Genomic DNA, 25,705 nt, shown 5'->3' on the forward strand with positions numbered 1-25,705 from the left:
AATTTAAAAAGCTATTTTGACTTTAGTAAGAAACTGCACTACACTCTTAAAGAAAAAAAAAAAAAAAAAAAAAGACCCAACAGTTGCAGGACTTTCTAGAGTACACATAATCCAAATAAGAGTGGGGAAACATTTTAGAAGTAACTTATTAATGAGCATTAGTAATAGCTGAGGGTGCTGGTGGCTGTCTGAGAACTGGTCCATGCATATGCTTACTAAGATGGTCATGCAGCAGACCCTCAGAAGGAATTCAAGTGTCTTCCCAACCTGTCAGTTTACTACAGAATATGCAAGACACCACACTTGTTACATCACAACATTGTTTATTATGTGAATTTTTTTTACAATACAAACAAAAAAATACAGGTATGCAATATATGGATACAGCTAAATGCAGAATGGTGACTTTTTTTTTTTCCTTCAAGAGGCCATGATTCCCATTTCTAGTAAAACAAAAGACTGAGTATAGGTAGAAACAGGTTGGTCGTTAGCTTCACAATTTGCCTAGAAATGATCTACAAATGCATTTCTCCTGCTACTTACCAGAAAGTGTAAAAAGAGAGTTAAAGGAAAGTTTCCTTGTTGGTTCCTACCATATGAAAGATGCTATATTCTATTTAGCAGGGCCAATATATGGAAAATATCTAAATTAAATGTTATTACAAAAATGAAGCAGTAATGAGATTCTGGCTAAAGGGGCACTAAATGAGAATAATATATATATATTTAAAGAATCCAAAACAAACAAACAACAAAAAAAAGGCTGTTATAAAAAGCTCTAGGTGCACTGTAAGCATATAGGTTTTTTCCATGTGTACTTTTAAACAATGGAAGTGTCAAAAATAGGGTCCACTGTGTTAGACTAAATACATTATTGTATAGGCTGCATCGAATGGAACCTCTGTATTATAATTATCATAGAGAAGCATAGCTTGCATCATATTATGGCAATTTATCCTCAATGAAAACCTTCCAGAGTCCTTTTATTTTAGAATATTCTGTAAACAATCAACCCACCAGAACATGATTGTACAACAGTAAAATGTTTTCTTGCATTAAACTGAAGACATCTTTTTAATTTAAAAAAAAAAAAAGAAAATGTAGAAAGGTACTTAGAGCTGTTAATTTCTAAGTACACAATATCCTAGACAATTCAAGGCATCTTAATCTCCTTCGAGAACAACAACAAAAAAATAATTTTTGTCATGCTGTTAAATCCATCATTATGGATAAAATTGGTGCAAATTGGTCAAACGGATCCAACAAACACTGATGTCCAAGCTGGCATATTGGCAACTAATACATAACTGGTGGTCAATAGAGTTTAAAAGATCTTGCCTTTCTTCTTGTTCTTTTCCAAGGTTCTAAATGAATAAAAGAAAACAATGAAAATGAGTCACACTATAAAGCCAAAAGCAACAAATGGCAGAAGCAGCTAATCCAAATGGAACTATGCTGGAATTTCAAACAATACATTTTCATTGAAAAGAAAAAAATCTAAAATATTTAGAAGTAAACAATGAACCAATGTTTATCCATATTAGTATTTTCAAAGACAATCAAATGTTTGACAAAATTCCAAAATAAGCAGTAAAAGACACAGTGAAGCTCCACTTTATTCATTTTAACTTACAAGAAATTTTTTCCTAAAATTAAATTGTAGAAAATTTAAAATCAACTCAGGTACCTTTTTTACTGCCATCTGCATTTTTAAATGTATGTGCTTTGACAAATGTATTTTCCTCTTTGGACATAAAGCTCATAATAAAGTCCAACAAAAATGGTTAAGTGTGAAGAAAGTGTCTCTCTCACCAAGAAAGTGTATTGTCCTCAAAGGGACATCACATCTCAATTTTAAATGACACTAATGATCAAAAGAAGAAACCTCATGTAGAAACACTATTGAGTTTTATACATAGTAAGAGGATAATAAGCTGTATTACAAATTAGATATGTCATATTTACCTTAAAGAATGTATTCTAAAGATATAATTGAAGCATCTCCTAAGGGCTGGGGAGCAGAGCTCCTGTCTAGTATATGCAAGGCCTCAGGTTCAATTCCAATACCCCAAAACCATCTTATCCAACACTTGAATTGAGAAGGTTAATAATCAATTATGATATGCTAACTGTAGAGACTGTTAATGAAAGCTTCTCAATCATAATTATAAAAATTAAGCATGGAAAACATTTGGACTGAAGAAAATGCTACTATAGTACACCAAATGAACCTATTCATATAAAAACATTTATCCATGAAAACAGCTGTGCTTGGAGATTATGATGATTTAAATGAAAATGCCCTCAGAGGTCCACATTTTTATTTGAATACTTGGCACCCAGTTGGTGGAACTACTTGGGAAAGATCAGGAGTTGTGGCCTTGTTGGAGGAAGTGTGTCACTGGGAGTAGGCTTTGAGGTTTCAAAAGCCCAGGCCATTCCCAGTTAGTTCTCTCTATCTCCTACTTGTGGGTCATGGTGTGAGCTCTCTCCTGCCATGATGGTGTGGGCTCTAATGAGCACTTTATTTAAAACTGTAAGCCCCAAAATAAACTCTTTCTTTGAAAAGTTGGGCATGATGTGTTTTATTACATTAATAGAAATGTAACTACGACCGAGATGTATAATAGACAATGGATTTTTAATTTTTAAAAATAAATAGATAAAAAGTTCTTTTAAATATCAATACATCTATTTCTTGGGCCTCAAGATATTAGTTACCTTGAAGAGTTCTGTTGCTCTAAAATGCGTTGTTGAGCTTCCCAGTTTGCTTTCTCTTCTTCAAACTGACGACGTTTTTCCTCTAATTCTTTGTGTTGTGCTTCTAAATTCTTTTTCATTTGCTCATGGCGCCGCTGGAGCTAAATCAGAATCATAGATGAAACAACTGCTTAAGAAATTGAGACCAGACACGCTAGTGTCAATGGACACCTGTGTCACAAGGCCAGAGTGCCACCTGGAAAGCACTGCTGAGATTTCTCCCACTACAGAATCTGCCACCCAAGCCAGTAACTCCAGAGAGTTACCTCAGAAAACAGAAAATAACCACTTTATATAAAAGCAACGAACTTATATTTGTGTATATTTTGTTATAGATAACTGTTATCTCATTATTTTTCTTAATTCACAACAACAATGGTGGTTAAACAGGAAAAATCATTATTCCTTCTGCTTTACAAATAAGGAAACAGCTATGGACTACAGATCAGAGGGCGACAATATAAAGGATTTAATCCCAAATCTCCTAATTCCAGGTTCAGATATCTAAGCCAGCAGCTAAAGTAGTCAGTGAAGGACCTGTAAGTCCAATGGATCCTGGTAATGGATAATGTCCCATAATTCCTGTAAAGGGGGGGGGGTCCCCAAACATTATCCTTCATACAAATTTTACCTGGGGTGCTGGCTAACAATACAGAATCCAAGCTTAATCTCAATCCACCAGATTAGAACCTTCAGATGTTACATGGAGAGATCTGGATCTTCAATCAACAGAAAGGTCCCAATGATTCCAATGCTGGTGGTCCTCCAAGGCTAAGAACTAATGCTGTATAGCTAAGAGGTGTTAACTACAGAAGCAAAAGCTTATATCTAATGGATCATCAAAAAAATACCTTCACTGCAGCACTAGCCAATCTGTTTCTGAAGAAAACAATTAACAATTAAAAAAGAAAAAAACAAAAGAAAACAAAGCTGATTAAGTCACACTATACCAGATGCTCAATGACAGTTGAGATTACTCAGTTGCCCAGGAATTATATGCACTAAAGATTTATTGGTAAATTAGTACCTTGAAGTTTAATATAATTTTGCATACAATTTGTTTTATTTTGTAAACCCACAAAACCCCAACTTTTTATTTATTACTACTGCAAAGATTTCATCTAATTCCTATAAAAGGAAATCACATTTATTCCAAGGTGTGTCAAATCTGAGGTGAAAACTTCTTCATGACAGCAATTTACTAAGAAAAATGGAACACAAGAGAATGTAAATTTTGTACCAGAGTTGGTATAAACCAGTACAAAGCAATCACATACACACAATTCAGAACAGTACTTTCCTCTGGGAAAGAGAGATGATATGTAAAGGAGAGAACACACAGGACTGAAATGAATTGAGCTGTATTTTTTAAGCTGAGAAGTAGACTTACAGCTGTCTGCTCTTTACAAGTAAGTAATACTTATAATTATTTTACAAATGAATAATTTTCTAAGTAAACACACAGTTCACAATCAGTTATTTCCAAGTTTTTGGGTCAGATGTATTGAGGAATAGAAAAATTTTCAAGGAGTAAAAAGCAACAGTCCTGAAAGCTGGCTGCTCAGATGGTAAAGGTGGCTGACCACAAGCTCTGAGCACCTGAGTTCAACCCCCAGACTCCACAAGGTAGGAGGAGAGAACTGGTTCTCACAAATGGTCTTCTAACCTCCATATCTGTGCCATGATATGCATTTACCCAAACACAAATAATAAATAACTACATCTTATAAAAGGATATAAATTATGTTTAAAATATGCTCCCTGAAGTTAGAGGGCAGCAACCATAATCAAAACACATACACATACTCTCTTTATTCTGACTTATGCAGCTGTAGCATTGACTAATATATTTTATCCTTCCCCTCATGTGTATAAGTGAGGATAGACAGTAATACCTACCTTATACGTCCACAGCATGGATAAAGTGACAATATACGTCAAAAACTTGGGACTGCGCATGACATACTCTGCTGCTAAGTATTAGCAGTTACATCTCAAGTATTTGCAGCAGAATGGATTCAGGAATAAATTATATTAAGCAAGGCTAAAAAGATTTTTAATTTATTTGCATATACTAAATATATTTACATATGTAAAATAAATAAAGATAAAGCTTTACAAACTTTATCTCAGGGATGTTGGTAAGCATATTGGAGTGGGGTTCTATGAAGTAAGAGGAGTAGACACATCTAATAGACAGGCATTTGGGGAAAAGAAACTTGGCCCAGCTTTCTTCACAAGTCTCTCCCTGAGAAGGGCGCTGTTACTGGCATTTACTGACAGGTGACATAAATGCTAGTTTGTTTAGGAAATGACTTATAATTTTGTTTCTTATTGTTCATTATAACTAGTAATTCATTGAAGGTATTTTGACTATTTTGTCCTCCCACTTAGTATACTGTATCTAAGCCCTTACATACTGCAATAATGTAAATTTATAATAAAAATGATACTTTTATTCCTCTACTTTATTAGTATATTAAGTTATTTTTGAAAATGTATAAAGATATAATTTACATTTCAGTAAACATACTATTTAAAAGAAATGCTGACAGGCTGTTAATTAAGCTAATTACCTCCGCTTCAGAGTCCTTCAATTTTTGAACTTTTTCTTTGACCTTCATCTCAAACACCTGTTCCATCTCCATCTCCATCTTCTTCATCTTGGCTACGTGTTCCCTTCTTTCTTCTTCCATCTGTGCCAGAGGGCTCCTGTCACCAACATTTAAAAAAAAGCATTAAGATCTATAAGTGAAAACTGCAATACTAAAATCTGAATGGGCTGATAAAAACAATGAGATGTTGCAGATGCCATTATCACTCGGATACATAAAAATATTTACATCATTTTAGACACAAATTCCAAGTCTTATATAAAAGATGGGTAAAGCATCCTTCAAAAACTGTAAAATATAAAATGTGCTCATAACCAGAGGTTAACAGAAATTTATCTAAATCTCAATCTCTACAAATTATTACTATGAAGCAAAGCCTAAAATAAAATGTTAGGAAGGTATAAATCTTGTTGCCCTCAGGTCTAAAGATGATAGTCCTGGCTAGTTTTAATGTAACTTGATACAAGCTTGAGTCATCTGAGAGGAGGAAACCTCAATTGAGAAAATGCCTCTATAACATCGGCTGGAGGCAAGCCTTTAAGTCATTTTCTTAGTTAGTGATTGATGGGGGGAGGGAAAGCCCAGCCCATTGTGGGCAGTGCCACCCCTGGACTGGTAGTCCTGGGTTCTCTAAGACAGCAAGTTGAATAACCATTAAGGAGCAAGATAGCAAGAAGCACCCCTCCCTGGCCTCTGCATCAACTCCTGTCTCAAGGTTCCTATCCTGTTTGAGCACCTGCCCTGACTTCCATCAGTGATGAACTGTGATATGGAAGTGTAAGTATAATAAACCTGTTCCTCCCCAACTAAGACAATGATATATTTGAAATAAACTGTAGAAGGAAAACCAAAAAGAAAACATTCCCAAAGTACATTTAAAAAAAAAAAAAAGAACTACAGAAAGTCAAGTGATTTATTTTCCTTAAAAAATTATTCTCAGTGTGAGAAAACAAAAACTTAGCTAACAAAGTCAATATAGAGAGAACATATTTAGTTTTACTAAAACTTCAAGCATTACAATCTCCTCTAAGATTTACTGATGTCACAACTATATTCATTATAATTTATTAAGGTAACTCAATTGAAATGCTTAAGATGACTACCATCCAATACCTAAAACATCATTTAGGTTACGCAGACTATTTCTAGGCTCGTTATAACTAATGCTGATGAAAATCTACTCACTTAAATATTTTAGTGTCTTAAGTTTCAAGCATGTTCAGTGAGTTAAACATGCTAGAGTAGACATTAAAGAGTTAAAAAAAAAAAAAAACTAGTTCACTCTATGGACATTAAAGCCCATGGTTTCAAATCTCTTTGCTGCAAAATTGTGTTTAAATTTTTCATGTTGATACAGTCTACTGCTCTTGCTCTAGGTTGCCCTCAAGGGGTGGAAGCTAAGTTTCTATGGTTGAAGACATAATTCACTTAAGACACAGGGGCCAGAGGCCCTGAATTACAACTGTCCTGAATGCCTCCTCCTTGAGAACAAACTTTCATGGTATCAGATGCTACACAAGCTTTCAAAGAAGGGAAATAACCAACAGTCCTACCTAGGTATGATGCCTATGAATCAAAACAATGACCAGCATAACATGAAAGCCCTAAGAGTGTAGCAGCAGCATGCATGCCTTGATGGATCAACAGCTCTCTAACTGAATTGAAAACCTGTTCAACAAGAGGGAACCTATGCCTGGTGCTGGAAACCTACCCAAAAACCCAGGGAAAAACCTATCCAGCAACAACCTAGTTGTAGATGTAACCAACCGTCTTATTAAATAAGAAACACAGAACCAATGTAAAAGAGAAAGCCAAGAGGTCAGAGCTCAGAGCTAAAACATTACTCTTCCTGCGATGCTCCTGCCTCTCCAAAAGAGACCTACTTTCTGTGTGTATGTCTTTATATAGTCTTTCTGTTCTGCCTTCTCATTGGTTGTAAACCCAAACACATGACTGCCTTGTCACTGCCTGTATGTACAGCCCTGCAGGTCTTAAAGGCATATGTCTCCAATGCTAGCTGTATTCCTGAACACACAGAGATCTACCTAGCTCTTCTACCAAGTGCTGGGATTAAATGCGTGCACCACCACCACCACCACCACGCTCTTGCTATGGCTCTAATAGCTCTGGCCCCCGGGCAACTTTATTTATTAATATACAATTAAAATCACATTTCAGTACAAATAAAATACCACATTTCCCCTTTTCTATTTTAATAAAAAGAAAAAAAAGCAAAAGGTTATAACATGAGAAAAACTATATACAAAAGTACAATACCTATATACAATATATACAAGTAACAAATACCTAAACAATGTCTAGTCCATTTGTATTTGACAAATCAGAGAAAATAATTCCATTATCTATCCTATTTTGGTAAGTCCAAAATGTATCTAATTCACTTTCTATCCTAATTAATCTTCAACTATAACTAACTAATCTTCAACTATAACTAACTAATCTTCACCTAGTGATGGAGAACCTACAAGAACCACTTTACTAAAACAGCATACTTCTTAACTACACTCTAAACATTTGTCCTTATATCCACAGGTAGGAGTAGTTCTCACTCCTCATCAAGAGACAGAGACCATTAGAGAAAACCACAACTAATCAAAATGCAGAGTTGTAGAACCCAATCCCAAATGGACTGACCTATAAGGCACTCCTATTCCCAGGGAATCAGGAAACATTGTGCAAAGGGGTGAGAGGTGGATTGTAAGAGCCAGAGGATCAGAGAGTTTGCTATCAGATGGTGTCTCCTAGTAATATCAGAAACTATATTCATAGTCTTACTAACATGACTGCTTAAACATGAGCTGAACAAGAACAGGTATGCCAAAGTGATGGGGGAAAGCCCATGAGGCGGCCTCCAGCCTACACAAAGAATTACATGCCAGTAAGGAATGCTGAGTGGGAGAAACAGTCTTCCCCAGGGAAGAGCACATAAACTGGTTATCCGATACCAAATGGTCAGCTCTGAAAACATACATAGGAGTAACATTAATTATACAGACTGAGCAGGATATATTAAGGAATATACGTATATACCAATATGCATGTGTTGTGGAATTTTAAGTAAGCAAAGATATATTACATTTGTTTACACTGCAGTAACTGGGTAAAGGTGTGTTACTTTTGTTGACGCTGCATTTGTTTAATGATATAGGGATGTTTGTTGAGATCTTGGCTGAGAGAAGAGAGAAGACCCAAGAGAACAATGGACATGCCCATGGCCAGAAGCCAAGCAGCCCTCAGACTGACAGAGTCAACAAGAAACTAAGAAAAGGTAAAAACCCTGAGGCAAAAGGTAGATAAAAGAAAACAGGTTAATTTAAGTTAAAAGAGCTGGCCAGAAATGTGCCCAAGCTAGGCAGAGCATTCAAAACTAGTAAGTCTCTGTGTCATGATATGGAAGCTGGGTGGTGGCCCAAAAGAAAAGCCTGGTACATGCATGTAACAACAATGAAAAATGAGATCATGAATTTGAAAGAGACCGAGGAGGCTAGTAAATGGGAGGGTCGAGAGCAGTGGTTCTCAACCTTCCTAACACTGTGACCCATTAATATATATAGTTCCACATGCTGTGTGATACCATACTGTAAAATTATTTTCATTAACTACTTCATAACTGTAATTTTGCTACTGTTATGAATTCTAATGTAAGTATCTGTGTTTTTCAATGGTCTTAGGCAACTTCTTTGAAAGGGTTGTTCAATACCCTTAATAGGGTTGTGATCCATAGGTTGAGAACTGCTGGTCTAGATGGAGGCAAAGGAAGAAGGACATAGTATAATTATATTATATAATCCCAAAACAGGGGGGGGGGTTGTGATAAGATTAAAACATCAAGTCAATTTATTTATAGGTATTATTAAACAGTAATTCCTGAGATAAAAAAAAATTCATGTTGAAAACTATTTACACCAAAGTTTTTACACTAAAGTTTGTACAAAGTATAAAGATCTAAGAATCAGGATCTTACCATATATAAAACTGTAGTTTTAAGCTATCTGACCATCATAGCACTCTATCCCTATCAAGAGGACAAGCGGCTAGACAGAAAGGACAGAGAAGAGAAAGGAAACAAACAAGAACAAGGAACAAGGATGTAATTATGTACTGCTATGATTTAGATGACTTTTTTTTTTTGATAATCAGCATAAATAGGAAAAATGTTGAACTCAAGGGTATTTCTTCCCACATAGAAAAACTCCTTATTTCTATGTACAAACCTGTGTTATGTTTTATCAATTAAGGAATTAAGCAAAGTTCTGAAGTAAAACTAAACCAGACATACTGTGTTAACAAGCAGAAATCATCTTACCCCAATCAGAATGGCCAAAATCAAAACAAATGACAGCAGATTCTGGTGTGAATGTGGGGGAAGGGGCCACTTAAGTCACTGCTGGTGGGAGTGCAAACTGGTACAGTCACTATGGAAATCAGTGTGGAGGCCCCTCAAAAAACTGAAAATAGATCTTAAAACTAAATACTGCTGTGCAACTAAATCCTCTTGGACATATACCTAAAGGACCTATATCTCACTACAGAGGGAACTGCTTCTCTTCATTCACTGCTGTTCTATGCACAATGGTCAGGAATTGAAAACAGTCCAGAAATCCACTATCTGATGAATGGATAATGAAATGTGGTACATTTACACTATTAATGAAATCTGCAGACAAGTGAATGGAACTAGAAAAATCACCCTGAGTGAGGTAACCCAGACCCAGAAAGACAAACAGGGCATGTTTTCTTTCATAGGTGGATGTTAACTTTTAAGCTTTAGAGATGTTTCATGTAAAATATCTCCAGAAGTTAATGGGAGGGAGGAGATTTTCCAAGGAAGCTAAAATACAATGCAGTGTTATAAAGAGAGAAAAAGGAGAAACATAACAGGAAGGATTAAAGAGGGGTATGGGAGGGTAGTGTAGGAGGAAGTACAGAGAAAGACTGCTAACAATAAAGGCCTGAAAAAGTCAAATAGAAATATACTTTAGACACTTTCTAAATATACATATAAAAGGGTTTTAAATGAAGTTACCCTATAACAGGGGGCAATATTCCAACTAGAAACTTATGCTACCAAATAACCATCCCCAGTGCCAGGAAGGGATTACCCCCTTTTGACTTATTGGCAAATGGGGCCCCATAAAATCCCCTAAGCCCTCAAATTACAGGGTATTGCCAATGCTGTTATATACCCTCCAGATTTGTTGGTAAGACCCTATTGATGAAGACATCACATATTTGAGTCATAGAATACGGAGAAATCTAGCTGGTATTCAATTTGGAAGTTTAATCCTCACTAGGATAATATGCATGCTACCAGGAGAAAAGTCATCAATCAAACCCTCCGAGTTCAATAATAAATCCACCACAGACGAAAAGGCACTCGAAAGTGCCCTTAACAGCTGAGCCATCTTACCAGCCCAAGAAATTGCTTATAACTCTCTCTTCAAAATACGTATTTACCTGTTTTGTTTTGTACTATGTGAATTATAAAGATGACCATCAAAAGGCAAGAAAATATAGTTCTTTACTTAACAACAGAAAAATAATCATTCCAACAATTAAAAGACATAAAACTACCAAGACAAAACTTAACAGCATAATTTTCTGCTATTATAAATAGAGAATATCACTCAAATTTTCTAATGAGTAACAAGAATTTCAGATAGAAAATGATGATGTATTTACCATGTAAACACTTTTTCTGGACAAAAATATATACGTACTTAGTCAGTTGTCCTTTATTCTTGTTGTTATCCACTCCATTGTAAGTCACTGCTGCTAGTTTTCTGCTTCTGTAGTTCTCATAGTGTACATTATTAGTAACATCTTTCAAATCCTGCATGTGTGTTCTGTCATAAACAGCAAGAGGTTATTACTCATGTTAAAGGCTTTGACACAATTAAAATTTTCACCAACACAAAATATTAAGCAAAACAACATTCACGTGTTTTCGTTAGCAGACAAAGCAGATCAAGACAAATACATAGGTTTAGGTTCCAAATGAGCTTTCAAGAGCCATGAATCACTCAAATTACTGAAGAAGAAACTTTCTACCAAAAAAATAGTCATTTCCAATAGTTTAATTGAGAAAGGAAAGTGGATTACTACTGAAGCTCATAATCTAGCAGAAATTGTTTTCCTTTATACAATTATTAACAAGGGTAACATAGAGTTTTCACAGGTTAATTTATATAAGAACCTTTATCAAGTTATTTACCAACTAGGCAAACTTGTTTTTTGTTTTTCTGAGATAGGGTTTTTCTGTGTAGCACTGGCTGTTCTGGAACTCCCTATGTAGACCAGGCTGGCCTCAAACTCATAGAGATCCTCCTGCCTCTGCCTCCTGAGTGCTGGAATTAAAGGTGACTACAGCCTGACTCAAACTAGTGAATCTTAATTTAGAGTAACTTTCTGTTTATCAAAGCTGTCCAGTGAATGTGCTGTTTTGGGCAACTTTTCTATCATATATAAAATCAAGACATGGGATAAAGTATACAATTTATAGGATGACACAATTCTTTAATGATTAAAGATGATAAAGACTAAGTAATAATCCTCCCTCTTCTCATTCCCCATTACACTCTGAACTTCCTCTATACCACCTTTATTATTTTACCACAACTTGCTTTGGGAGACAAAAATATAGTTTCTTGTGCTTCCTTATATTCAAATCTCATCCATTATGAAGAACCTTACCCCACATCATGAACACAAAGCAACTTACTGGTTTACCTTCTATTATCTGACATTTCTATGCAGTTCTCTAAAAGTTTAACTTCTCTTAGTACTAAGTTTGAATTTTCCAGACTCCTCTCTTTGTAACCCGTCTACCAATACGCTCGTCTTCTCTTCCAGGCTCAACAATTACTCCTAAGCTTCTACTGCCTCTACTTCAGTTAAGTTGGGCAGTTCCCAATTCCTAAAACACCTGGCAGGTGAAATGGAACAGCTCATGCTAATTTGTTAAATCTTTCGGGACTGGAATTAAGTCATAAGTGATAACAAATTATGTATTTAACTACATTGTGAGCTTATCTTTAATATAAACATGTATCTCTTTTGTATTCTTGACACAGATAAATACCAGCTAATAGGATCTTTTAAATGTAATAATTACATACAGAAGGTAAGATAAATAGCATTTAAGAATGTATCACTGTGTGAGTGTCTCCAGATGGAGACTAAGGATAATTGTATGATGCTAACATGAAACAATCTTTGTAGCAGGGTGTGGTGGTGCACATCTGTAATTCAAACATTTGGGAAATGGAAGGAGCAGGATCAGCTCAGCAAGCCAGCCTCAGCTACACAGAAAGTTCAAGGCCAGGTTAAGCTACATAAGACATTACCTAAAACTACACTAAAATTAAAAACAAAAGAAAAAAACCAGTATTTTCTATAATTTAATACTCATTTAATCACTCTATCATTAAGAAACATTATAGTAAAGTAAATTTATAAATAAAAATAAGATACTGTTGAACTCCTATATTAGTGTCAGCACAGCAACAAACACTAAACTACTGCTCTGCGACTGTCTTATTCTGACATTTAGAGCCTGGGTATAAAACTGCATTTACTTCTATTCATGTTTTATTTTTTTCAATCCACTCCTCCATCTGAAAAATCAGCAGAAGTTTTCTCTAGTTTCAGGAATTTGTTTTTCTAAGTTTCCACTGCTGATATCACTGCTCTCTCCTCTCCTTATGTTCTTTTTCTATGTGATTTCTGCGCCAACCATCCCTACACCCTCAAAATAGTGTTTCATCTTTCTTCTTCAGCTGCTTTTCTTGGTTTGCCTAGAGCAGCCAGTTCTTACTTAGCAAAATGACACTTTTTTGAATTTACATCTTTCTTAGAAGCAAGTGTAATTCCTAACTTTAGGCTGTAAGGTAATTACTTGAGGCTTAGACTGACATTGAAATTTCCTTTCTTCAAATATTTATTAAATAACCAGTAGGTGCCTTCATCTTAAAAACAGTAGCTACATGAAACACTTATCCTCTTTAGAGCAAATAATACTAGAAATTTTATTTTTATATTATGTGTATGGGTGTTTTGTCCACATGTATGTCTGTGTATCAGTTATGTGCCCATTACCTGTGGCAGCTAGAACAGTGTACTGGATCCCCTGGAATTGGATTTAGAGATTTGTGAACTACCATGTGCATGCTAGGAATTGATCCTGGGTCCTTAGGTCTTTAGCCAGTGCTCTTAATCACTGAGCCATCTCTCAAGCCCAATACTAGAATTTATATTTTCATACATGCATGAATTGTCTTGCTGATGCACTTATTAAATCCTCCTACCAGCTGGTCAATTCCTCTGCAATACTTATACTAGGGACTCCTCCTTACCAGTTCTGAGGCTATGCACATTCAAAGTATCTTCTGGGACCCTTCTACAATGTTTGAGATATGTAGGTAATTACTGATTATATATTTTAAAATACACAAGAAAAAGTGATGTAATACAACAGTGTCAAGTATAGTATATTTAAAACCCAGATGGAACATAATTATGTATTCCAACAGTCCTTACATGCTGTCATGAGACATTGTATTTGTTTGCTTGTTTGTTTGCTTGTTTGTTTGTTTGTTTTGAAACAGGATCTCAGATGTTGCCTTGGGTGCTTTGGAACTCATGTAGACTAGGCTGAACTCCAACTCACAGATGTCCACCTGCCTCTGCCTACATAGCACTGAGATAAAAGGTATTGCACCACCATGTCCTGCTGAATGAGGTACTGTATTCTTTAGAAGTTGCTCTATAAGAATCAAAACAAGAGAGAACAATTGGTACTAGAACCTAAAGCATGTATTCTAATACTACTGTGAAAGCTTCCCTTCATACATACTTGATATGCTCTTACAATGTGAAGCCTAGTAACCCCATTTTTTAAATCTCTGTTCTATCATCTACTTCCTGCCAGAGAAACCTGGCCATATGTTCCCTTGAAAAAGATGCTGAATTCTTTAATGTCGAACTTTCTCTCATTGATTGTATAGCTTCTGAGGGAGCAGTTTGAGTTTTGTAAAACACCCTTTTCATTATGATAATGACCCTGCTATTCCATGATTTCAGATTATCATTCATAAATGTGTTACAGTTTCTACAGTGCAGGTGAGATTCCTGTGTACCGAGAAAGCAAACAGTAGTGTGAAAATAAATACATCAACTTATGATGTACATCTCAAACCAAAGCTTAAGGAGAGTACATGGCAAGGGCTTGGGGAAAGCATGATAGAAGAAGAAAGTGAACAGACAGAAAAGAAAGGGATGTAATATAGATTAACATGAAAACTATCTAGCTCATTTTGATCACCTCTCTGCTTCTATCTTCTCCAATTCCACTATAATTTCTCCTCTGCTGCTACTACTCTAATTCCAGTCCTTGGATTTCTCTAATCCAAATATTCCCTGTGTCCTACTCTGCTAACTTCCCTTCTCTTTCAGTATCAGGAAATGTAGTTTAAGGAACTAGTAGGAAGACTGGTTTTGCTTATAAAGTTCCAGTACATTAAAATGCTCCATTTACCAGCTACTAACCTGTGTGCCTTTAACACTCAAAATACTTCTTTTTCTCCATTGGGGTCCTCCCCTCAGGGCTCGGGGAACTCCACAGAGAAGGGAAGAGGAACTGTGGGAACCAGGGGGTTGAGGACACCAGGAGAGCACAGCCCGTGAAATCAAATATGGGAGCTCACAGAGACTGAAGCGGCAATCACAGAGCTTGCGTGGGTCTGAGCTAGGTCCTCTGCATGTATGTTATGGTTTCTGGCTTGGTGTTTTGGGGGACTCTGAAAGTGGGAATAGGGGTGTCTCTGACTGTTTTGCCTGCTTTTGGGACCCTTTTCCTCCTGCTAGGTTGCCTTGCCCAGCCTACTATTATTGTATTTTATTGTGCCATGTTCGGTTGACGTTTCTGGGAAGTCTGTTCTTTTTTTGGGAAGACTGGGTTATCAGGGGTGGACTGGGAGAAAGGGGAGATGGGGGAAGTGGAAAGGGTGGAAGGAGAAGAAGCTGCACTCAGGATATATTGTACGACAGAAGAATAAATAAAATTTTTTTTAAAAAGACTGTTGACAAAAAAAAGTATGAGACTAATTTTTCTTTGTATTCCTCACCTTACAACCTGCTTATATTTTTGATAATGACTTTGAAGCCTTGGATAAACAATGTCAGTCATTGCCACACATTATTAATACTTCAACAGGAGAACGAAGATGTCAATTTAAAGTAGCTCCACTTACAGAGGCACAATCTTTCAAACTAACTTTATTTAGGGTGCTAAAAAAAAAAAAAAAAAAAAAAAACTTTGCTATTTTCATTGTTGTTCATACTTACCTTATCAACATATTTCTTAGAATTGTAAAATCACAATGTTCACCATTTTCAACTGTAGAAAAAGAAAACAGACCACACAAAGCGTATCATTTCATAGGAATAAGGACATAAAACCAAGGAAAAATATTTAAACTGCCTACATGAGAATTTTTAAACTTTAACATGTACCCTAATACTACTATTGTAGCATTTTAAAAAACATTACTTGTGTGTGTGTGTGTGTGTGTGTGTGTGTGTGTTTCATATGCATGCATCTGTGAAGGAAAGGTTGACATCAGCTCTTTCCTCCACTCTCAGTTTTATTTACAGAGGCAGGATCTCTCAACGAACATTTTATCTACTAAACTACCTCCCCAGCCCTTCTTCATGTAGTTTAATCCTAAGTGATAGCCATGTAATGAATGAGCCCTCTAGAAATAAATACTGACAATCTGAAAGAAGAAAGATGTACTTCCTCCTTATCAGTACAGAATATATTTATTATATACACATTAAAAAACCTTAACTGGGAGGTAGTAACACACACTTTTAATCCCAGCACTCAGAAGGCAGAGGCAGGTAGAACTCTGTGAGTTCGAGGTCAGTCTTATCTACAAAGCAAGTTCCATGACAGCCAAGGCTACACAGAAAAACCCTGCCTCAAAACCAAAAAAACAAACAAAACAAAACAAAAAAAAAAAAAAAATAAAAAAACCTTCATGTTGTGGTTGAATATATTAAAAACCTCCTTAGGACAATCAAAATGAAAAGGCTAGTCAAGAGCTCTAAGATTCTTAATTTTATTTTATTTTTTAAAAAAAAAAGGACAGAAAACAAATAAACAATTAAAAAAAAAACACTAAATGGACATAGCAAGAAAGGGGGGGGAGGTGGACCCTATAAGCAAAGCAATTGTTTCAGAGCATACTTCTAAGAGACATAAAAGTTCTAAAGCCTTAAGTCAGTAATTGCAGGTCACCTGGCAACAAAATTGAGGGTCCTTGGGCAAAATAAAAGATAAAAGATAGTAACTTGGCATAATTTTATAAGAATTATACAATTATTCAAAATATCAACACATGTATCTAAACAGCAACTCCAACTAGTACAATATAGATTAAATGTTAAACTAATATAATGAATACAATATTTCTATTGCTAATAGGATCTCTGGGGTTTGATGTCATCACTAAGAGTTTCTTGGCATTGAAAAACCAACAAACTAGTAAAGTAACTGAAAAAGTTGACCTTCTCCTTGAGGAAAGAAGAGGCACTGGTCATGATTGTGGCTGGCTCTCTCCAAACTGCTCAATTTCCAAAGATTCACTAGATCCTAGGAAATAACCTTTGAGCAAGGGAAACCCCTGCACTACAAGCATGCTTTCCAACAAGACAGAAACTGGCTTGATGGTGGTGAAGGCATAGGCAAGTGGAACAATGACAACTGAAAGCCCAGAGTGTGTCATACATTGTATAGTTTGTATTACATATGCTACACATTTCAGCACCTTCATGAGACCTTACACCAGTTACCACTGAAAAGAACCTTACCTTCAGCCACACCCCAAGGATACTGCCTTCCTCTGACTCTTTTGCCATTAACTTCGATGATAGTATTACTACCTACCACAGCAAGAGGTAAACGATCCTATAAAACAAAGTGTTACTGTAAAGAGATCTCTATAGTAATCATGATGCAATTATAATTTTCAATAGTTAACACATTAACAAAAAAAATCATTTGGATAGTTCCTATTTTAACTCTTATCAGTCAAGCAATACATATTGAGGAAATTGGTTTTTTGGTTTTTGGTTTTTCGAGACAGGGTTTCTCTGTGTAGCCCTGGCTGTCCTGGAACTCACTCTGTAGACCAGCCTGGCCTCAAACTCACATGGCTCCGCCTGCCTCAGTCTCTCAAATGCTGGGATTAAAGGCAGGCACCACCATGTCTAGCTTGGAAATTGTTATTAAAACAGTATTACCACCAAGATAAAATGATGGATAAAACTGCACTTTTGTTGAAATCTTAAGGATAACGTGGTATGCATTGGTCAAATTAGTTGTTAAATTTTACTTTAAAAATTGTCTCATATGGAGAGACATAGAATAAAAAATATATTGGTATTTGAGAGAAAAGCAAAAAAGGATAAGATCATGCATGAATCTATCTGATCATTAACCTTAACAATATGAGGTATAGGAAATATATTTTCTAAACTGTAACTTCAGAACCTCAAACTCACTTTTGGAATTGTATTCACTCATTTTTGATTCAGAGTATAACTTTTCAATATTTTCATTTTCAAATATAGAAGAAGCCATTTTGTAAAACCTCTAAAATTCTTCATTCATCAGACAAAAATATTCTAGCAATTATATAGTAATTGGATTATTCATGTACATAAGACCAGCATTCAGTAAATCACTTTAGCTCCAGGTACTCAAAAACAATTTTAAATTAAAACACACAAACTTAGAAGTCAGGTGTGGTGGCACATGCCTTTAATTCCAGCACTCAGGAGGGAGAGGCAGGTGGATCTCTGTGAATTTGAGGCCAGCCTGGTCTACAGAATCAAGTTCCAGGACAGTCAGGACTACATAGAGAAACTGGGCCTGGGGGGGGGGGGGGGGGGGGGCGGGGGCGGGGAGACAACATGGATGGACACCGACAACAAATTAAATGTTTTTCTTAAAAAGAAAAAAAAGTATATAAACTTGAAACCAGTTAACTGAAAACTGTTTGTGATGGTATTCACCCACCTACTCCATGCAGTGCCCTGCTCTATGTGTTGCTAATCAAAGGTAACTGTCAAGTTCATAAACATTAAGAAATATTCATGTTTGTTTACGCAAGCCAACTATTTTAAAAATGACACTTTTGTTCTTTCACATTAGAGTACATTAGGAGGCCCAAACACTTCACTGCAAATAGAAAAGAACCTACCTTTATCTTCTTAACCAGCTTATTCTCTTCTTCATCATCCGTTTCTGGAAATTCATATATTTTAATTTTATGTTCTTGGATTTCTTTCATTATCTAAAACAGAAGTAGAGAAAGGGCACCACATATAATTATGACATTAGCAGTATTTTTCCTAACTCTCTCCTGGATTTTTATGAGACACCTCAGTTTCTGGTTCTTTGTTGTTCATATTTAAATACCAAAACCCATTACTGGGGAACAGGGAGAGATGGTAAAGGTGCTTCCCATGCAAGTCTGGGAGATTTATAAAGGTAGAAGAAGAAAGGCAGAAAGAAACAAACCAACTCCACAAAATTATCCTCCAACATCCACAAGTATGACATGGCATATGTACCATCTTCCCTACACACACACACACACACACACACACACACACACACACACACACACACACACGAGAGAGAGAGAGAGAGAGAGAGAGAGAGAGAGAGAGAGAGAGAGAGAGAGAGAGAGAGAGAACCATCCTACACACGCTGACACAGACACAGACACACACCCCAAAATGAAATTTAAAATGTTTAAATTCAATTATTCAGAAGTATGATCAGATGATCCTATGGTTGTCATCCCAAAAAGAATTCTAAAAAGGAAAGAATATTCTAGAATCTCATTTTTCTAGCTAGTCTCTACTATTATAATAGCTTTTTGTCATTTGTTTAAAATGAATGAGATCCTTTCTCTTAATATAACTTTCTATAAAAGCTAAAGCAACAGAGCTTAAAGTCATCTAAAAATAGTAGAAAAGGGTAAGTAAAAAACACAACATTAGCCCCAGGAGAGGGTTTACACTTTAACAGAAAAAGTCATTACATGAACTTTTTCTTGTAATACAAGAAATCAAATCTTGTACATACATAAGCCAAAGCCTAGAGAAGTAAAGAGAAAACACACACTAGAACTAAAGAACCTTAAGACTTGATAATATCAGAAATTACCTAGTTCAAACCAAACTATCTTGTCCAAGAAGATTTGAAATTCACAAGTGAATACAGACATCCAAATAACTATCACGTACCCATACAATTCAACTCCAAAAACAACCTTCCCCCGGTTGTACTTTTACTACAGTGCTACTCTCACACCAAGAGTCTCTAACCCTTAATAATTTCACCAATACTAAGGGCTATAAACAAAATGAGTTATATGACTACTATACTAAACAGAAGTGGTACACACCTATAATGCTAGCACTTGGGAAGCTGAGACCAGAGTACTGAGAGTTTCTTGTTAGCCTAGGCTGAAGAGTGAGAGCCTATCTCAAAGAACAAGTTATCAATGGCCATCAATAGGATCATGTCTTTAACAATGGGCATGTACCTACTTTAAAAGCAAATCAATGGCCAGGTGAGGTGGCACACACCATTAATCTCCACATTCAGAAGGCAAGTGGATCTCTGTGAGTTCATGAGGCCATCCTGGTCTAACTAGTGAGTTCCAGGCCAACCAGAGCTCCAGTGAGACCCCATCTTGAAGAACAAACAGTGAAAATAAATGATACTTGGCATAGTGACTCATGCTTTTAATACCAGCTCTCAGGAGGCAGGGGCAAGAGAATCTCTGTGAGTTCAAGGACAGCCTGGTCTATGGAGTGAGTTCCAGACGGTGAAGACTACATAGACAGATACCTGTTTTTTTGAATTTTTTTTTTTTTTTAAAAAAGAAAAAAGAAAAAAAGGAAGGAAGGAAGGAGGAAGGGAGGGAGGGAGGGAGGGAGGGAGGGGGGGAGGGAGAGAGAGAGAGAGAGAGAGAGAGAGAGAGAGAGAGAGAGAGAGAGAAAGAAAGAAAGAAAGAAAGAAAGAAAGAAAGAAAGAAAGAAAGAAAGAAAGAAAGAAAGAAGTAAATGATGACTAACCAAGAAATGGATACAACAGCTGTCACAAGATAGTTGATCACACTGTATGAAGAGACTCTGTTTTACCTCACCTGCTTAAGGAACCTTCTGATTGGTTTAATAAAGAGTTGAATGGCCAATAGGTAAGCAAGAGAGGATAGGAGGGACTTCAGGGAAGTAAGAGGAACTCTTGAGGGAAAAAAAGAAAAGCAGAGAGGTGGGTGTTCACTAGTGAGACATAGAGGAAGTTGGATATTGTTTACTGAGGAGAGGTCACGATGAGCCAAGTGGCAGAATGTAGATTAATATAAACTAAGTGTTTTTTAAGAGCTAGCTGGGAACAAGATTAAGCTAAAGCCAAGCTTTCATACTTAATAAGAAATCTCCCTGTCATTATTTGGGAGCAAGTGGCCCAAAGAAAGTCTGACTACAAACAATCACTAGCTTTAACAGCAGTGGTCCTTGATCAGAAGTTACACACTAAAATTATGTAACTGAGCATTTTCAAAATAAATGCTAAAGCCCAACTTCCTCTATAGAACTAATTGGTAGGGATTATGTTCAAAAATTATTTTGAAACAATTCCAAATGATTTGCTGAGTAAGAAACATGGCTCTAAGCATACAGAAAAGAAACTTGAGGTAAAGTATATGCACCAAAGGCCTTGGATTCAATGAAGAGTAAAAGAAAAAAAGGAGAGGCATGGGGAGAACCAGTAGGCATGTGATCAATCTGAAAGTAGAAATCATTACTAATCCATCCTTTTACCTCTAACTTCTCAGAATAAATCCATAAAAAGATACAGACTACTCAAGGCAGAAACTTAAGAGGTAAAGACAGGAGAATTGCCTACTCACGGAGTCCAGTCTGGGTTATAAAGACCCCATCTCAAATAACAATGAAGAAAGAAGAAAAAAGGAAAAGGGGAGAAGGGGCAGAAAAATAAATGAGGAAAGAGGAGAGGATGGGTGAAAAGGAAAAGAATTAATAGGAAGAAGAGGGGGGAAAGAAAAGAAAAAAAGAGAAAACATATCTGTGGTGAAAATATTAGTAGCAAAAACCATATTTAAGATGCCAAAATTTATATGAATTTAACACCACTTCAAGAACGTTTTTCATTTTGTAACAAGTTTTAAAGTATTCTAAAATTCATATTTAAAAGGTTTTAAAAGGTATTTTGTTACATAAAGCTTAAAAAGATAATAAGATAACAAAACTCTAAGGCTCATTTTGAATATAATACAAAATTGTTATTTTTTTAAGTATTGGCCTAAAATGAAAAATAGACTATTAGAATAGACAGACTTTCAGAAACTTAACTTAGATTTCATAAATGCCATATATAACAAAGCAAATACAACAAAATGAGAAAAATCTATAATTAAGAATATTATTACAGCCTGGCAGTGGTGGTGCACACCTTTAACCCCAGCACTCAGAAAGGAAAGGCAGATGGATTTCTGTGAGTTTGAGGTCGGCCTGGTCTAGAGTTCCAGGACAGCCAAGGCTACACAGAGAAATTCTGTCTCAAAAAACAAACCCCCCAAAAAAGGGGGGGAGGGGAATTATTATTGCAATAATAGGGCATGAGTTTGGGGAAGGAAGCTTAAATGCATGTACGTATGTGTGTATATAAATATACACATTAATATATTATCTTCTAAATACATTTATTTTATTAAGTAATACAAACAAAATTAAGATTCAAGAGAAAATAGAAAAAGCATATGCTTGTGAGGACAGCACTTACTAGAATAGTCTCCCCAATACATGAATGGGATTTTGTCCTCCCATTCTAAACTAAAGCTAGAAGATAAATAGACTTTACTGCACTAAAAACAATAACAGCATTAATTAAAAGGATGGTTGGAAACCCAAAAGTTAATTCATTCTTGCTTACCTGTTTTTTAAACTGTTGGCATTCCTCTGGTGTGAGTGTGTCTGCTTTGGCAATTAGTGGGATGATATTCACTTTTTCATGCAAACGTTTCATAAATTCAATATCCAATGGTTTAAGTCTGAAATATATAGCATTTAATATGACTGAATCTGTTTGAAGAAACAGATTCTTCACATTAAATATAATAAGATACTTTACTTATCAGAAACACTCTGAAGATGTACTGGGTCAGCCAACAGGCAGAACAAGACTTTTAAGAAGCAACAGAGTAGTTAAGAAGACTTTTTGACTCTTGCCTTTGAAACACCCTGGTCATCAAGTTTTGCTCCTAAAGAGGAATTGGAAAAAACCAGAAAGGCTCCTAACAGAATTTCCTAGAATCAGCTTTATATTTATTAATGTTTACAAGATGGGTGGAGTTCCCCCCCCACCCCCCGAGAAAAATGGTAGTCCTCTTTCAGTATATATAATTCTTGTTGTCAATTATCTTTCTCAGAAAAATGCTAAAAAGTCAATCTTCAACATGCCTCTCTGTCCATCATAATCTGGTTTTGGCTCTACACTTTCAAGACCAAATACTTCCACTATGGCACTTACCATCACTAATTTGCCCAGAACACAGCATCTAAAATATTATTCCCTCACCTGCTCTTCTAGAATTCTTAGGACTCTCTCTCTATAAACTAGATCTTTAACATGTGATTTCTTCAGAATTCTCTGCTAGGTCACCTTCAATGTTTAACCCTACATTCTGTATGACTAGCATCACTACAATCATTTAGGGCCCAAAAATTATCAAATCTATACCCACTCAAAACTTCACTCTGATGTGTAACCCAGTAGTTATGCTCCCACAATATGCCATGTTCCTCAGAATCAAGACCTCAATCTGAATCTCCACTTTTCTCTCCTATGTTTCCTATCTTAGTACATGACACCACGATGTATCCAGTTACCCAAACACCTAGGATTGTTTGCTCTTCTATCCCTTATTTCCTAAGATATACCAAGATCTGCATGAAAGACATGTATGTACAAACACAGAAACACAGACTCATTTTCAACACTTCAGCTGAGGCCACCGAGATCTTCACAGTGGACAACTACGTAAGCCTTTGTGGTTTCCCAGCACACCGTGCACACAACTCCCACCTCAATCTGACGGAATCATCTGTTACTTGTCTAACTACTGAAAGCCATATTCCTTAGCTGCTGTGGCTCACTAAGATTGTGAAGGCAAATATTCTCTCCTTAACCACCTTTCACTCCAATGTGCTAGGATGTTTTTAACTTCTCACAGTTCCTCTGCCTGAACATTCTTCAGTTTCATACTCCATCTACTTTGCTTCCCTTATCTTCATTCATTCTTTTGGATATGGCTGACAGTCGAGTTTCTTCATGGAATCCTTTTCCAGATGAAGAAGAAAGACCTCTTCTAAGTGGTCACAGTACTTTATACATTTGCCCTGTGTTTGTTTTTTCCATTCTAACACTAAAAGATCCTTTTAGGTGAGTGTTTTTATCTCGTTCATCTGTGTTTTTAGCACCTAGCAAAGGTACTAAAGGTCCCTAAATATTTGTTGACAAAAGAAGTAAAATGCTATCATTTTCACATGTCCTTTAGAATCCATAGTGGAGACTGAATCTACATACCTAGAATATTCCAGGGACTAAAATTAATGCACCACAGTAACAAGTAAAGATAATGGAAATATCCTTCCAAAGGGCATTCCTTAACTATATAAGGAACAATGAGGAAAAAAGGGAAGGCTGAATTCTGTCATATTTTTATTGACTGATACTTACTCAATAAGTAGTATTATTAAAAACAGGAAGTGTGCAGTAAGTATTTCTCTTGTATGGTAGTAAGGCCAACTAGTATACAATCAGAACAGAAACATGAGGTAAGGAGAGAGATGAGGAGAATTTAGGTTTACTTCCTACTTTCTTTTTATCTTAAACTATGGACTTTTCTGGCAGTCAGAACATGAAGCACAATAGAAAAAAGTATGGCTGGAACAACCTCCATCATCTGTACTATCTGTAAACATATTCGCTTCACCACTGCCAACAGAAACTATCCTTGGAACCAACTGAGATTTGCTTCTTCTCACCCTTATATCCAACACTAAATAAAAAAGCTGGTCTATTCAATCTTAGATAAGCAAATATGTATACACCATTTCCCAGTTTATACTCATGAAAAATGTAAATGCCCACCACTTCATTAAGCAATTATATCACAGGTTTGTAAAGTGTTATTCCTATTTAAACAGGAACAAAGGTAAAATTCAGTTTAAAACTTCAGTGAATATAAAACACCAACATCAAATTTACAGTTTTCATACTTACACCAAGGATTTTATATTTAAAAGCAAAACATAAGCTCTGCTTTAATTCTATTATTTAAACCTATGTATTTAGCATATGGTATCGCAGCTTTTAGGAAGAAAGATACTTATAATAGGTATGGCAGGGCCTCAGAAGTCAGTGTCTGAAGTGTAAACCAAGCTCCTGCAGCTGCAGCACTGGGGAGATGGGCAAGCGGGGCAGGCGCTCACAGCACATCCCAGGACAGACCGCTTTAGACAGTTGAAATAAGATCAAGTAATACATAAAAACAGAACCAAAGAACACTGAAACCAGTTTAAAAACTAAAGTGTAGGGAAAATGGTAAAAACTTCAATAAAACTTTTAAATGAGTATATAAATATCAGATGCTTACAAATCAAGACAAAAGAAAGAGAGAAAGAGAGAGAGAGAGAGGAGAGAGAGAGAGAGAGAGAGAGAGAGAAATTCAACATGTTGATTATATGGTGGTTGTAATTTTTTCTCTATCCATTTAGTTTTCTAAGCATAAATTAGTAACAAATTCAAGGTTGGGCAGCTGTTTTGTGTTTTAAGGTTATAGCCTAGGCTAGTCCTGAACTCACTATATAGCCAACCCTGAAGTCCTGATTCTCATTCCTCTAACTCCCAAATGTTGGGATTACATGCACCAAAATGTTCAACTGAACAAATTAGTTTTTAAACAATAGAAAGACCTTTATATATAACTTTTAGAAGATAAACCCACATTAAGAGAAAGATTATCTTAATTTACTTCAAAGCCTGTAACAAAATAAAGGCCAAAGAACAAATATTAATTACACATATTTTCTATATAAAACTCATTGAGTAACACTGATTTTTGTCTTAAAGTGGCAATCAATATTAAAAGGATATAATGACACTTTAATATCTGAAAGCTAGCTTTTAATAACTGCAGTTA

General features: G+C 35.9%; 1 protein-coding gene across 2 annotated transcripts in view; it reads right to left on the bottom strand.

The window, feature by feature from the left end:
• Window positions 1-303: 303 nt before the first annotated feature.
• The window catches only part of Septin7 (septin 7), a 63,466-nt gene continuing 38,064 nt past the window's right edge, over window positions 304-25,705 (bottom strand). For both annotated transcript variants that reach the window (XM_028872570.2, XM_028872571.2), the window contains exons 7-14: window positions 22,435-22,552; window positions 18,665-18,757; window positions 17,271-17,367; window positions 15,741-15,792; window positions 11,117-11,242; window positions 5,337-5,472; window positions 2,722-2,861; window positions 304-1,364 (exon numbers count right to left, since the gene is read on the bottom strand). In XM_028872570.2, coding sequence (XP_028728403.1) covers window positions 1,325-1,364; window positions 2,722-2,861; window positions 5,337-5,472; window positions 11,117-11,242; window positions 15,741-15,792; window positions 17,271-17,367; window positions 18,665-18,757; window positions 22,435-22,552 — 802 coding nt within the window. In that variant the 3' untranslated portion in view covers window positions 304-1,324. The remainder of the gene's footprint in view (window positions 1,365-2,721; window positions 2,862-5,336; window positions 5,473-11,116; window positions 11,243-15,740; window positions 15,793-17,270; window positions 17,368-18,664; window positions 18,758-22,434; window positions 22,553-25,705) is intronic.

This window comes from Peromyscus leucopus, chromosome 7, assembly GCF_004664715.2.
Source record: "Peromyscus leucopus breed LL Stock chromosome 7, UCI_PerLeu_2.1, whole genome shotgun sequence".
Taxonomy (NCBI): domain Eukaryota; kingdom Metazoa; phylum Chordata; class Mammalia; order Rodentia; family Cricetidae; genus Peromyscus; species Peromyscus leucopus.